General features: G+C 30.8%; 1 protein-coding gene across 2 annotated transcripts in view; it reads left to right on the top strand.

Annotated features, from left to right (window-relative positions):
- The window catches only part of LOC129958503 (Krueppel-like factor 12), a 296793-nt gene that overhangs the window by 269628 nt on the left and 10819 nt on the right, over positions 1-16346 (top strand). For both annotated transcript variants that reach the window (XM_056071027.1, XM_056071026.1), the window contains exon 5: positions 8047-8360. In XM_056071027.1, coding sequence (XP_055927002.1) covers positions 8047-8360 — 314 coding nt within the window. The remainder of the gene's footprint in view (positions 1-8046; positions 8361-16346) is intronic.

The following is a 16346-nucleotide window of genomic DNA, read 5'->3' as shown; positions in this document are numbered from 1 at the left end:
TAATGTAATTTTGGAAACTTTTTTGTTTTATTATAAATTACATTCAGAAACTAAGATTACCTTTACTTCAATATATAATCCCATTTTTCATCCCGTAAAACATATCTTATAAAAAGAAACCTTCCAGTCACATGCCTATATTAATTTATTAAATAGTTCTGTTTGCTTAACAGTTTTACATTAATATGATATTCTCAAAATATTTCCAATATACAGCTTAAAGCTATAAAGTTTAAACAAAAACACCCAGAGAAAGTGGTGACCCCGAAACTTACTCGCATTTTCTCTTATATAGTATGTGCGTTACTAACAGCATGTTACTGGCGAGCAATTACGGAACAGCCTGTTAGCATGCGATTTTTGGCGATGAATCGCTGGAATAATATTAATACGCAAGATCTGGAAAACAATGTTATTTTGGACACCTTTTTCCCGACTGATTAAAACCAAAATTTGTCACGCAAATATAATTGTAGTCACAAAATCACATATCAAATTTCACTTACATAAGACACTGCGTTTTTGAGTTATTGCATTTACAGGCTTGTAAAATGACAGATCAATAGACGCTCAAACCCTGGGTGGGTTTCTTTCCCAATTTGAGAAGTACCTACACATTAGATAATAAATTTTTGTACAAAATTTAATCCATCTGGCTCTTTTCGTTTTGTAGTTATGGTTTTAACTGATATTAGGACAGCCGGACTCACAGATTTGAATTGAATGGATGTCGTTCAAAATTTGACAGAAATCTACAAATTTAGTCGAGACCATATACTAAATTTCATCCGTCTGGCTCAGAATGTTTTTGAATTATTTTGTTCACAAATCAACATAATTCCAAAAATGTATTTTCTGAATCAGGGAGATGAGATTTTGATGAATTTCCACATATCATTTCGAATCTGTTGATGATTACAATACTTTCTCCTTGTTTAGTTCGTCTATGAGAAAGTAATATGAGTAACATGTTCTTTTATTCTGCATATCAATATATATATATATATATATATTGTTTACTATCAATGCATTGATGTATCACTGAATATCATTGTTTTTGTCACAATGATGAAATTTTAAAATAGGAAGAACACATTAACTCGTTTTACTTTCAATTATAAATGTTGATGATATTCGTCGGTGTACTGATGTGTATTATGAAACAAATGTAGTTTAAAAATAAGATTTCCTAAAACATATAACATTTAGTTATATCTGAATCTTAATTGCTTTATTTGATAAGCCTTCTTCGACTAAATAAAGCTTCCTTTAATAAAAATTTCTGAAAAAAAATTGTTTAAAAATTGCTTTATTGAATAGTGTATTTAATTAGTCATTTCTGTATTTAAAAACATCTTTGCTTGATTAGAGTGTGATAAATATTTATTCGCATTGCATATTATACGCAAGTTTTACGATTAAATACACCGTGAATCTGGCATTTTCAAACGGATTTCTTAAGATGCTAATGAACCATTGAAGACACAAATGAGCGAATGGCATACACGCTTTCAAAAGAAATTTGAAATCCTTGTTTCAAAATTAAGCCCATCTTTGAAATTGAGAAGAGCGTGTTCGAATGTAAAGCGCTGTAGTATGGTTTCGCTTACTGTATGACATGATTAGAAGCAGTCGGCTTTGCTGTGGAGCCGATGCTTCTTCAAGGTAAAAACCGATGTCTTTCACTCGACTGGAACTCTTTCAAATCTCTCCTCAAGTTGTTTTGGCCGTTGACGATCAGCGAAAGGCTGCAACGAAATTTTGCTTTGCTACAAACTTTTCACACGCAAGTTGGAAAGTGTATTTCAACGGGTTTTTATCTGCCTTTTGCTAAGTTCTTAGAAAAGGCAAATTGATTTTACTTTCTCGATTACAAAGAAAAAGAATTGTTTTGATGAATCTCCTGGAATTTGGGGGGAAAATTCACTATTTCTATCTGTCTAGAGACAAGATAAGTTCGAAACATAAAATTTCTTATATGATCTTTAAACCCAAATGAATCCAATTTTGGGCGGAATGTCTATCTGTTAGTGTGATATAAGAAAACGCAACGATTGCGTTACTCTAACTTTATCTCGAAATACATGAAATGCTTTATCATATATATCTAGGTCAAAATCCTCTAAATGGTTGCCCATGTCACAAGGCTAAAGTCATAAGTTACATGAATGAAAACAGCCAATAAGTATCGATTTCAAATCAGAAGAGAAGACGTAGATTCATTTTCTTCACTATGTAACGAAGTATAAATGGAATGCTTCTGCTTAACATAAATCACCCACTTTTTTAAAATTCATTTATCAATAGTTTCATAATTATTATATTTTTGACGCAATGAAGGTTATTTTTAATAATTTAGCTAAAATCTTAGTTATTTTTTAATTAGTTTCAATTGACAATTTTTTTATTTCATTTCTGACTCTCACTTATGAGTATTCAGACAACTGTAGCAGAGCATTTAAAATAAATAATATTTAGAGATAAATTATTATTTTTTTAGTATTAGTAAGTAATTATTTAGAAAAAAGCTATTTTCTTTCGAGTGTAAAGATTAATCATTTTTTCCTTATGTGAAATCTATCGAATTCCCTTCGATACATTTCATCCAAACTTGGATATGGTTTGGTGTTAAGATGTGACGCCGAATTTCATTCCTAGAGATGTTTTAATTATCATATGCATGGAAGCAGGTTTTGTGAGATGAAGGGAAGAAATCTCGAACACTTTTAAAAGGCTCAAAATCTTGAGTTCGAACGTTTTCGCAATTATAATATCTTCTGTTTAACACATTTTAAAATGATAAAAAAATGAATAATTGACTTTAAGATTATTTTTTTATTTATAACTGCAATGATGTGTTTCGAAGCGAATCCGTTTATTAATGTTCTTTAAGAACTTCCGATATTTAATCCCACGTAAATAATATACTGTTAGTTACTAAAGCTATTTATTAACAATCGTGTTGGATATTTTTAATAAAATCTCGTTCTTTGAGACTACCTGCGTTGTACTCTCAGTCAGGACATCTTCTTCATTACCATATGTAGGGTCATATAAAATAATGATGGTCTTGCAGATTTTTTGTATGCACTTCCTTTCAGATTTTTCAACATGTGTAAGTAAAAACTCTCGAGAAAATTCATTTGAATTGAATAACTCTAAAAAAAGTTACAATACATTTTTTGTGTCGGTTCAAAAGATAAAATTTCAAAATTGACTCATTTCTTGATGTTCTACTGTTTTGAAATTTAATATCTGTGCGTTTTTGATGGTAACGGAATATTTTAAAATTTTAGAATTTGATTGTCACTTAATATCCTTAAATGTTGGTAACTCATGCGCGGCACCATCTGATAATGAATTTGAGAAAAAAAAATTGATGTCAAGATTCCATAATAGTATATATTTTTGGTGTGTTCATTTGCAATTTCTTTTACCACTAATGTAATTTCTTAGAAAATTGTCATCCTCTGCGAATTTATTCCTTCCTTTGGAAATGAGTTTTACTCACTTTTGTATTGCCCAGTTATTCTGCTAATGAAAGTGAATTTGATTTTCGATTCATTTTTTATCCTTTAAGAATGAGTTAATCTCGTAAAAAATTATTCTAGTCATCTTTGAAATTATCTGATAAGCGTATAGCTTAAATTTTCTAATAATTTCCCTGGAATAGATTAAACCATTTAAGAATAAGTAAATTTCACTTAGGGTTTATTTATTGTAAAATCGATGCCCCTTGTTGTCTTCGCTCTATGAGATCCATAATTTGTATGAAATCATTGTTAATGTATGAAAAACAAAGCATTTGACAAAATTTGTTATACAGCAGCAGAATTTTGGTCAAAGGTCTATGGTCTATTCTCAGTACACTATACTTGAGGAAGACCTGTGAAATTCTTGCAAAGGAAAGTTAATTACGTTCAAGTCACTGAGACACACGTAATAAAATAGTCTATATAGTAACTTTAATTCTTCTTACTTTAGTGGAAGCAGCTTACTTTTTCTATAGCAGGACTCGAATTCTATTTATATAAAAAAAAAGAAAGAAAAGGATTTATTTGCAGAAGCATTTAATCTCAGCCTTATCTTATACTAAGCATGCCAAATACAAATTTTACATCAAATACCGCAATCTTTATTTTTCATTTTACAGCAAACTACTTAATTATCAATTAAGATATTTATTAATTTTTCTTGGTATATTTTTTTAATAAAAAAAAGTTTCATTCCTTCACATTTACAATGTCTAATGACAAAAATAGTTTTTTGCACCAATGGATAAACTGTTGAATGGCAAAACTTTTTTATCATCCTAAAACTGTTCAGTTATTTTTCGGCAAAATAGAGGTTCAATGTCATTGCCTTACGCTCATAGTCCTAATCAAATTGTCTGTATGGGATATTGTAGGGATTATACAAGGATACTGTATACTTTTTAAAAAATCAAAATCTGTGTATTTTATTTATTAATCAGACAATCGGTAATACAACGAAATCGATAAAAACGAAAAGAATCTTGTCTACTAATCTTTATGTGGGGTAGATTTCTAATAATCCTGTACTTCCAAAAAGTAAATTTAATAGAAAAATAGCGAAGACTAATTTTTAATAAACTGATCTTTTTTTATACTAATAGTTCTTGGAAAGAAACTCAGACAAGACATCCTCGCATTGTTCAACAATAAACATAGAGCTTTTAATTGTTTTAAATTCGCGTATTTTCTATTCAAATTCTTCTATTGCGATGAAGATTCCAAAACCAGAAAATCATAATTTATTGCGATTAAAATCCAAAGCCAATGACGTTTTTTGTTGTTGTTGCTCGTGGCAAAATCTCAAAATACGAGCGTTATTGTTACATGCGATGAAATGAAAACACTGGGATTTCCTTTCACACAATGGGCGATGCAATTCTGATAACAAGTGAATTGAATATACGCAGATTATCAGCTATTTCAGCAAATTTTCCTTTGACTGCGTTTAGTTATCAAAACAGTCATCGGTTTCCGTGAGAGCTTTAAAGCAGTTGTTTCGAGTAAATACTGTGAATGGAACACGAACTTTGAGAGTGCGCAATTCGTCGTACTTCTTTTTGAAAGGAATTTCTTGAAAGGAAATTGTTATTAGTTTAAAAGCGTGAAGCCATTTAAGAGATCGTCTCTTCTATTATTTTTAAAAATAAAAATGGTATCTATCGCTAAATTTGCACGCATTTTCTTTCCTTCGAACCCCACCCCGAAAGAGCATGTTGTCGACTCTTAATTGAATTAATTTTCATGGAAAGGTTTATTGTTTAAAACGTTGAATGCATATTTCGAAGCCTCGGACCTATAAATTAAATTCGGACTGATATTGCCGTGGCCGAGTTACGTAATGTATCCCGGAACTGGTGTAAGGACTTGTTCGTGAAGTATTGGATGGGGGGGGGGAAGTTCGTGATGTGTTTTCCCCCTTTGTTCTTTTTTGGCAAATGAAGAAGGTGATGGATGGATTGTAGTGGATACTTTCTTTAAGCTACTTCTTTCCAATGAGAATTCGCATTTTCAGCCATTCAGGTGTCAAATCAGGTCATGTCACGAATTTAAAAATAATTTAGTTCATTTAAAAAGGGGAAAGAAATGAAATGTCTAAACTGTGTCATAAATGATTCGGATCAGCTACAATTTGCCATTTTTTTAAAGGGTTTCTTTAACTATCGAATAATTGTGACTTGGTGATTCCTCGCGGAGAGCGAAACAAGTGTTTTTCTGATAATAATAAAATCGCTTTTACACAATTTATTTAATCTGACTTGTTTCAGGTTTGTAAACAAGTTTCTGCTTGTTTTATTATGCACTAGAGTTCTCAAATTTTGTACATTTGTTAATATGGCATTATTTTAACATGTTTTAGAATTTAATTGATAATAAAGCGATTCATTTAATCAAATTCTGATTGCGTGCGAACGGCAGCCCTTACTTAGCAGATAATTTAAGAAAAAAATTGACTGCAAGATCCCATCATATTAATTATACTAATAAACGCAAAACTGAAAAAAAATTAAAATAAAAGAATCTTTTTTTAAAATAGTTTCTTCATATTTTTGAGATTTTAAATATTGAGCTTCATTTAAAATGATAATCAGTTGCGTAGCAGAAACTTCCATATACCTTGATTCATTGTTACCTATTGTCACTGATTAAAAGAAATCAAAATTTCTCGGACTGAGGAAAAGGACGCTGGAAATGCTTTCTGTATTCTGAAAAATTTGATATTGACTAAGATTTATCATTTCATGCAAAAAAGGACCTTTTTCATTGGCAAGAAATTTTCAAAAACATGTTCTACCTGGTTGGAAGCTAATTATTTTACGCTTGTTTACCCTTGTATGCCTATTTATTACTTTGCAGTGTCCCAGTTCCATATTTTATTAAAACATTATTTTAAATTCAGATATAGATAATTAATTGATTTTTTGGGGCCCGGGCAGCTCACACATTTCTTCTTATTTCACTGAATGATTGGGAACTTTATAAGGTAACACGATATCCTTTTTCAGGACACTTTTTTTTTTCTTTTTTTTGGATTCCGTGATATTTAGAGCGATAAATGTCTTTTTTCAGATTATATATTAAACTCATTCCGATAAAGAAAAGTCAATTAAGGAAATGCCATTATTTAAAAACTTTTAAAAATTCAAATTTTTGGTGTCTTCTTAAACTTTTATAAAGTATTTTTTTTTAATTTTCTCAAGTGATTTATATTTCTTGCATTATTGGAAACAGTAGTAAGAAAATGAAAATCTGACTCATTGTTAAATTTTTATAATTATTTTTGTAGTTAAACCAGAAAAAAATATGGAAATTCTAAAAATATTAACTTAGACTTAAAAAGAAAAAAAAACTAGCACTTTCAGATTTAAATTTATTTAGACTTTTATAGTACGTATATTTGAAAGTATTTACAAAAACTTTCAAAACTATCTTGAATAGAAAAAAAAGTCTTAAGTCTGAGAAAAATGCTTTTAAAGTTTATAAAGAAAAACAACTAATAATGCTTACAGAGCTCAAATTTTTGGAATATATTTCCCCCAAGTTATAAAATGCTATGGAACCTCATTTTAATTCAATGTGATTGAATAATTGTTTTTAATTCAAAATATATTTTTGTACAATATCAACGACAAGTTATCAGCGTAACTTGAAGTTAATATTTCAAAAATTTTAAATGCAGTATATTTATACAAATGAATGATAACAGCACAATTAAAAAATAACCAGTTCTCAGTAAATTTCTTCTCAACTTTAAGTCAGCGCAAATTCGCGTTTGATTTTTTTGTTGCGTGCCATTACACTTCCTTGACTTTACTAACTTTGGAAAATAACTTAACTGGAAAATAACTTGCTATCGTCAGTAAAATTAGCTAAATGCTTTGAAGCGAATTTATATCTTGAAATTAAAGTTCCAGCATTATATTCCGAAATTACACTTAATACCGCAAATTTAAAGAAGTACTACAACAGCATCTGCACAGTAAATTTGAAAACAAACTGCTTACGTTTTAATAAAACTCTATAATAATATAGTTTTTGATTCAAAGCTTCTAAATAAAAAGAAAAGTTTGCTTGAAAACTATTGGTCTGAATGTCATTTTTACGGCTTTTAGCTAGACAGTAATGGTTACTCAATAAGTAAAAGTTGAAATTAATAATCATTACATCTAAGAAACTGATTTATTCAAAGATATTTTAATTTAAGAACGGGAAAAAGGTTTCAAAAAGAAAACGAAATTGATCACGTTCCATGGGCTATCAAATTTTGGAACTGACAACACTCAAAAAACTTCAGATAGCTATTTCGATATCGTATCTAAAATTTAGAACTAAACACCCCACCAAAAAATGCAAAGAAAAAAAAAAATCGATGTTTTCAATATTTTGATCGGCCTCTACAGGTCGTAGTTATGCTGGCGAAAAAGAAATAGGGTTGACAATTATTTGTATGTAGCTAAAAATGAAATAAATTCTGAGACTCATATTTTAATTCTCTCGTTCATTTTTGTTTCAGAGAAATGTCTCAGGTTCATCAACAGTTGCAGAAGCATAGCGCTGCTATGGCGTCGCCTTCCCTTCTCAATGGGTCATTACCGAACGGTCTGTTTACCGCTGGGCATCGGCTGGCGTCCGCAGCATCCGTCGTCCCTTTGATTGGGGCGCACTCGACTGCTCTCCTCAACGGCTCCATGAGCATGGCTAGTGCCTCTTCGGACTTCTACTCTGAGAGCCTCAAGAGGAGAAAAGTTCATCGTTGTGACTTCGAGGGCTGCGAAAAAGTGTACACAAAGAGCTCGCACCTAAAAGCTCATAAAAGGACTCATACAGGTAGGTCTCCTCACCACAATAATACTGAAGCTTCTTAATTACTATGAGAGATGTGTTTCGATTTGACTGCCATAGGTGCAGATCGCACAATAACTTTCGATATTTCTGCATGGATCAAACCAGAAGCACGATTTAAATAAACCAACGATGGAAACTTTTTCGCAAACTCTCTGTAATAAAGGCAATATCCCTGTGAAGGCCACGAGTGCTCCGACATTTATTTTCAGATACCCATACATGAGAGTTATGTGCTGTATATTACAGTAAAGAAGATCGGTACTTGTGTAATAACTACATAACCTTGGTGAACAATATTTTCGAAATCGTGATCTTTGGCGGAATTCTAGCAGACGATCATTGATAATTTTATTTTTATTGATTAATCACTGGCATAAGACAAATACCAGAAAATTGAATGTGTGTTTGGGGCACCTTATTTTTTAACCAATTGAAACTAAAACCTGTTATAGAACTACAATTCTATTCATAAGATCACATATCAATTTCATTTATTTAAATTATTACATTTGTATGCATTCGAAAGTACAGATTGACGCAGTTAACGCCAGGAAGATTCCACATTTGACAAGGAACTACATTTTAGATTTTAAACCTATTTGCCAAATTTTATCTATCCAGCTCTTTACATTTTATAGTTAACTAGTTTGCTCAGACTGCCGAATTTCTTCTAAAAGGGTTTCATTCAAAATTTGATAAAACTTTTTTAAAATTGTGTTAAAATTCATTTAACAATTTTTATCCGTCTAGTTCAAAGCGGTTTCGTGTTCACATATAAACTTTACTCCAAAAATGTATTTTTCGGATTCAAGGAGATCTGAAATGTGGAGATTCGTCAGAATCTGAAATTCGCATTTTTTGACGATTACAATTTTCTCTCTCTGCGTATACTTCTTTTAAGAGAAAGTAAAAGTCGAATGAAGTTCGAATCCTTTCTATTTATCGTATAATTCCTAATATAATGAAAAAAAAAGCCGTGACAATAAATTTCCCTTTTTTGTGTTGACACAATGAGTTATCCCGTTAATGAATTAGGTCCAAATTACATTGATCTAGCTCATTGCATTTATATATACATAAACACAAACATACATAGAATCCAAAATCTGATAGAAATTTTTAATTTCAGGTTATAATTGTAATTCCAAAAAATAAATATTGGAAATGTAAGATTCATTTAGATTTCGAGATGAAATTTTTTTGTGAACGAAAAAGCAAAAATATTATCTTGTCCAGCAGAATATATGTTTCTAGCAGATTTATTCTTTCCAAAAAATATTAAATGAGGGCAAATGTGACGTAGAACTATTTTAAATTTGATTTATGCGAAGGGGATATCTAGTTATTTTGCTGCAAAAATTATCTGATTAGCCAGTCATAGGAGATAATTTTTAACCTTCGAAAAAAATCATGAATAAAATCAATGACTAAAAATCATGAATAAAAATCAATGCTCATCCTCATTGTGGGCTTATTTATTCTGAACATAAATATTATTTTGAATCTATCTTAGTTCACTGCATCTAAATTTCGAATGACTAAATGTGGCCGAACAAAATCAGCTTAAATAAGCTCAATTATTTCATACTTTTTAGTTAATAACTTAATTCATAAATATTATCAAATCATGAAATCAGTTTGTCGTTCATTCACTAATAGGAGCATCACTAATACGGAATGAGAACTTGCTAAATTATTTTTTAAAAATAAGTTTTGATGTTAAAGTTGTATGCGAGTTTAAGCAACACACAAGTATACCAAATGTCAAAGTATGAGTAAAAAAATCAATTCTTTTATTTAGTCTAACCTGACTTAAACAACTTTTTACAAATATGGACTTCTATCAATTAGTATAGTAGCAAAATTTATTTTTATAAAAAAAACAAACACATTTACTATCTTTATTCTGTTAAAGAAATGATCATTTTTTTTTGTCACTCCTCTCCGCGAAAGATGTGGTCATATCGACTTTAAACTTGGATATTCATAAATCTAAGATTATTTTTTAAGGGAATTTTCCAGATAATTTGGTTTTGGACTTTGCGATTTTTAAGATTGAAGTTTGCTTTGGGTAGGTGTTTTGCAGTTCAAGTTTTATTTCTGAGCACTTTCCTGTTATTCATTGGAGTGATGGGTGCGACTTGGCGGCTGGGAAGGTACCTTCCCAAATGGAATTTTGGAACGCTTCCAATAATTTATTCCTTTAAAGGTGATTTCGAAAGGAAAATCCTCTTTGAAGCATTTACCAGGAGGGAAACACCTACTAAACGGTGGTGGACTGAAGCTAAACTGATAATGACGTCAAACGGATTTCCGCATGTATAGCTGAGGTAAGGAAGCGGAGCCTTAATCAGCCATGTGGATGAGATGCCCTTTAAAACAATGTAATTGATCGCGAGGCCATGCAATTCTCTGAATCAAAATGAATCTCTTGAAATTCCCTCCGTTTCGAATAATAAATTTAATATCAAGATTTTTTTTAAAAAATCTTATTAATGAAGTAGAATTCATTTCATTTATTTTTTATCTTTTGGTTTTTGATATAAAATTCATTAATATAACTATTATTTAATCTAGAAACCTATTTTCCTCAGATTAACTTTCAGGTGGCGCCACCCATTTGATACCAAAATCTAGCTAAATGGATTGATTAGCTGACAACTGAATCCTGAAAATATTAAAATTTCTAATTTCTAGTGTTTCAGGAAGGGAGTGAAAAATCAAACAATTCCATCTTCGAAAACAAGAAACACGTCAAGATAAATAAAAGTTGACAATGATAAAATACTTGAATTCTTAAAAATAATATTATCTAGAAAATTTGGTTACTCCTATAAAAATAATCTATTTCAATCTTAGTACAGAAGTTTAAAAAATAATGTTTCCAACAAAGAAAAAAAATGTACATATCTGACTAAATGCATAAAATGAAGCACACTATTTGCCTCAATCTGCAGAGCGAAATCTTTTGAGAAGGGTAACAAGAGCAAAGAGAAAAACAAGCATATAAAATGCAGTATTGAAATTATAATAAAAGGTATCCGAGGGTAAAATGATCACTTCGCCTTTTCAGCGATATTGATAAGTTTATCATAAAAGGATTTCATAATATTGAAAAGGAAAATAAAAAGATGGTATATCAGCAAGCCGAGCTGGATTACTTTAATAATATTTTCTAAGAAAGAGGAACTCTGCGTGTAATTGCTTTCCAGAGTAGTTGTCGTTGTTCGTTTGATTTGGTAAATTTGTTCATTTTCATATAGTTTTTCGGATTGAAGGGAGATAATACATTGTTGAATGTGTCGGAATTTTCAAGGCTTTTCAAAAATAATCTAAGAATTGTCGTAAAATATATAAAGTTGGTTCTTGAATCTCAAAATATTTCACAAATCCAATTGCAAAGAAAAAACGGCAGCTAGTGACCCTATTTGCACCCTGTTATCCATTAGAATATTATGAACATTTTTTGTTTTTGTTTCAATCCTTATCTCAATACGTTTGTTAACGTTTAGATTAATATATTACAAATAACGCCATCTCAGTTAAACATTATGTCGGAAAAATAGCGGTAGGGGAAGGAAAATATGAGCTTGGCTATAGCTGCGATTAGAAAGCTAAACTTCATCCTTTTGCAACAAACCAGCCAAAAATCCGACTAAACAAGGCTCATACCTAACTGGGTGGAAAGTCTGAACTAAGCAAGAATTTTCTGATTTGCTACTTTTAATATTATGGTTAACGCAAATCTTGATCAGGACAAGCCTTGTTAAGTGAATAATATCAAAAATGCAATCACAACACTGCTTTTGAAAAGTATTGGCTGAAACAATTCTTGGGTTGGCACTCGAAATTAGAAATAAAAATCAAACAATGTAAAAACAAAGATTCCTGCATTCTTATCTCCGAAAAGGTTGTTGTGAGCTATCCTTTCATTGAATAACACAAAAACTATATGAGTAAAACGTAAACAGTTTAAAGGTGATGGAAACAAGCTTGCTTTAGAAACAGAAGATATGTGCATGGCATATATTTGTTTAAATAAGATAAAGATTTGTCATATGAAGTAATACAAAACCATTTTTATGCAACTTTTGGTTTGCATTTGCTTAGAATTCAATTGATTCTTCAGCATTTTGGAGTTATAATTTTAAACGAGCAATTCTTGTATGTGTCTTTGTACATAGTTTATTTCGTGTATCTCCGGAAACGGTCCAAACGATTTGGACCAAATTTTATATCTAAATAATATTTTGCTTTTTAAGTTTATCTATGTAAGTATCTTTCCTGAACAATTTACATTTTAGTGATTTTACTCAGATTTATTTATTTTAAATTAATTATTGGAGCCTTTTTCTATCCGCTTTCATGCAGACAACGTCATACAGTGCCATCTCGTCAATTTGTGTGGTATTGGCATTGTTGCTACAGGATGATAATCTACTTGTACCTCCAAATTTTGTGAGATGGCGCTAATAGATGTGAGATGAGGTAAGATTGAAGAATATTCATATGTAATCAGCGTGTGATTCGCATCGAAATATTTTGACCGAAAAAAAAAACTGTTGAGCGAAGCTCGGTCCCCCCAGATCAAATAGAAATGAATAAATTCTCTCAATAAGGCTGTTATATGAACTGAAGCCCCTAAGAAATGAATTTATTCAAAAAAAACAGGAAAAGCGTCGATTCATTTTAGCTGGGCAGATTACTTTAGAAAAAAATCTTAAAGAGGATAAGTGGCACAAATAATCCTTGTTTCATTTTTCCCCGCTTTATTACAATCATCACATTTTTAGCTTGAAATATAAGTGGTCCTATTACAATCATATTGTGCCAATACAAAAATAAAATGTCACTTTTAGAAAAGATGTACAGCTAATATAACTGATTCATATAACAATTAACACAAAATATGAAAATAAATTTACTTAGAAAAATTTTCTGAATTTTTAATATTTCGTATATGAAGTATAGAGAAAGTATTATCAAAAATTTGAAATTGAAATGTTTACGAATCTTTACATTTCAGATTTCTCCGAGTCCGAAAAACACATTTTTGGAATTATGCCTGACTGTGAAAAACTCTAAATTATATGGATGAAACGTGGTTTTTATACCAAATTTTTAGATTTCCATTAAATTTTGAACAAAATTCGTTCGGAGGAAGTCTATCTGATTGGCAACCCGAATATAAGTGAACACGATAATTACGAAACGTAAAGAACTAGGCAGACGAATTTAGGTACACAAATTTAGCGTCTAAAATGTAGATCCGAATCAAGTTTTGAGTCAATTCTGTCAGGGGATTGATCGTTTATCGGTCTGTATTCTTGCATACATGAAAAAGCGATACAATAATTAGATGAAATTTAATCGCGATACAATAATTAGATGAAATTTAATCTTGAGACTACGTCTTAGTTCTATGTCAAACTGCGGTTTTAATAAATTGAAAAAAAGACATCCAAAATACATATCCGATTTTCTGGTGTTTGCGCATTAACCGCTTCTCGGCAATTTATCACCTGTGATCGCACTCTCGATTCAGTAGAAACACTAGATTCACACAATGCAATTAACACAGCGCAGTGTAATTAAGTATTAATTGCATTGCATTCTTTACTATACTCCGAAGCACAGTAGTTAGAGCCCTCAAAATATAATTCCAAGAACTCGTGGTCCACGATTTCATTCGGGGAGGGGGAAGAGGAGAATAACATGTTTATTGAAGCGTACGCAAGAAAATTTTGGCTGGTCGTTTTAGCTGGTTTCATTCCAGATCAACAAGAAGCATTAAAATAAATGATTTCCATAGTGATCATTAGAAAAGAGGAGCTCAATTAGTGTATGCTTAATACATCAAATAAGTATCAATGTAAATTTTTTTATCTCCGAAAAAGGATGGACTGGGTGATATTCCAGAATCTTTTGTTGTCAAAATACCACTGAGAGGTTGTCTGTTTAGTAATCGTCTTTTGGGTTGAGTGGGGAAAAAAGTGGACGAGAAGCCAACTAGTTATTTTCGGAGCGATCGGGCGTGTGTACTTAATTTATTAGACGGGACTCTTCGCATCTTAAAGTCTAAATCGTGATTGCCAAGTCCGCCATCTTGTCACGACGCGCTAAGCCTAATTACAAGGCCTACTAATTGCCAAAGTTTTGGCAGTAAACTTTTTTTTTTTTCTTCCTTCGCCAACAATCGAGTGCAAGTCAGAGATCGCGTGGGGTCTTAACCACAATTGTAAAATTACACAGTCGCTCTTTCTTTTCCTGATGTTCTGGCTGGAAATTATGTTCGATGCCACTCTAAGAGGGAAGACATCCTCGTTTAAAAGGGTAATTTTTCCTTCTTTTCACTACAGCATCGAGGAATTTTCGGGTTTTTTACCGACTGATCCGACGAATTTCTTTGACCGAGGCGAGTCATAATAAAAATGAATACAAGTTTTTGAATTTATTTCAAATTTCTTGAAACGTAAGAAAAACTGAAATAATGCACAAAAATTGCGTTGAAAAAATAAAGTTAGTTATTTTGAGTTTAATGGGCTCAAGAGCCTGGTCTCGATATGCTGCTCCAGTCATATGTATGGAATTAAAAACATTTGGTCGAATACTAAAAATGTTCAAGAGAAACAAGTGATATTTTACATATGTAAGAGTTTGAGAAAATGAACATTGAAAAAATTCATGCGATTTAAATAACGCGAAAAAAAAATCTTTAAAAATTTTTAAAATATTTGGATGGGGATATTCTCCCATCAAGTCACAAAGGTTTGAGGTTAATGCATTAAAACAACGTAATCGACGGGGAAGAAAAAGTGGGCATTCAAATAAAATCTGTTTGACAGTCTTGCCATGTACATGTGGGACATTTTATTTCGGAAGAAATAAATGGCCAAGACTTATCTTCTCATATATTTATAAAATGAAAAAATACGATCAGTAATTAATTAACATATATTGATAACATTTATGCTTATCAGTCAATTTAGTGTGTTATTTGTAAATGCATTCAGCACAGTAAGATTTCATGTTCTTCATCAGTGGTAGATTTTGAGAACATGAGACCCCAGGCGCCAAATTATTTTTAGGCTCTTTCTTTAAAGACTATACTGATGATGAAAACTTAGAATGAACTTTCTTTTTAAAAATTTCTAATATATGCTTATCTTCCAATATCGCTTTATATATTTAGAGTAGCTCATTAGATAAATTAGTGATTAATGAGCGCATTCTCCATTTTTTAAGTTGAATAGGTTTTTTCTTAAATTTTAAACACAGAAAAATTAAATTACAATACATTGGTAGCTCTTTGTTATTACTACTACTCTAAAAGTCTTTTGGCAATGTAAAAGAATAAAGTGTTATGGATTTTTTTTTTCGTCTTTGTATCTATAGAGAGACGTAGGAGATAACAGTATACAAGCATCAAAGTTTTATATAAAACAAGAACCAAAATCGAAGAATTATTCTTGACTTTTCTTCAGTTTTATACTTCAGCTTTTAAAAGAAAACACCATCTTATTCAACTAAAAAAATGGATAATGAGCACATTAATCATCAACTTATTAATGAACTATAATGAATTCTCCTATTAATAAAAGACTATAAAGTGCACATTTTATATTCCTTCAGAACTTCGACCTAGAATAAAATGTATCAAATCTTTTTGTCCCAAAAAACTGAAAGGTATATTATATTAACAATACAGGGAAGAGAATAAATACAATAGAAATATCAACCCCAAAAAGTTTTAAAAAATTACACTCTGAGATAATTGAAGATAACTCTTAAAAAGTATCTAACTTAGAAAATAAATCATTAATATTATTCTTACAGTTTCTTTCTTTTTCTAAAAAGTCCTTTTCTGAAAATGATATGAAATCTAACATAAGTACAAATTATACTGATGTTCCAAATTTAGTTTATTCACTTTTTTATTACAAAAACAAGCGCTCTCGAATAGCAAGA

The sequence above is a fragment of the Argiope bruennichi genome, chromosome X1 (genome assembly GCF_947563725.1).
Source record: "Argiope bruennichi chromosome X1, qqArgBrue1.1, whole genome shotgun sequence".
NCBI classification, from domain to species: domain Eukaryota; kingdom Metazoa; phylum Arthropoda; class Arachnida; order Araneae; family Araneidae; genus Argiope; species Argiope bruennichi.
This window is presented reverse-complemented; position numbering and strand designations above follow the sequence as displayed.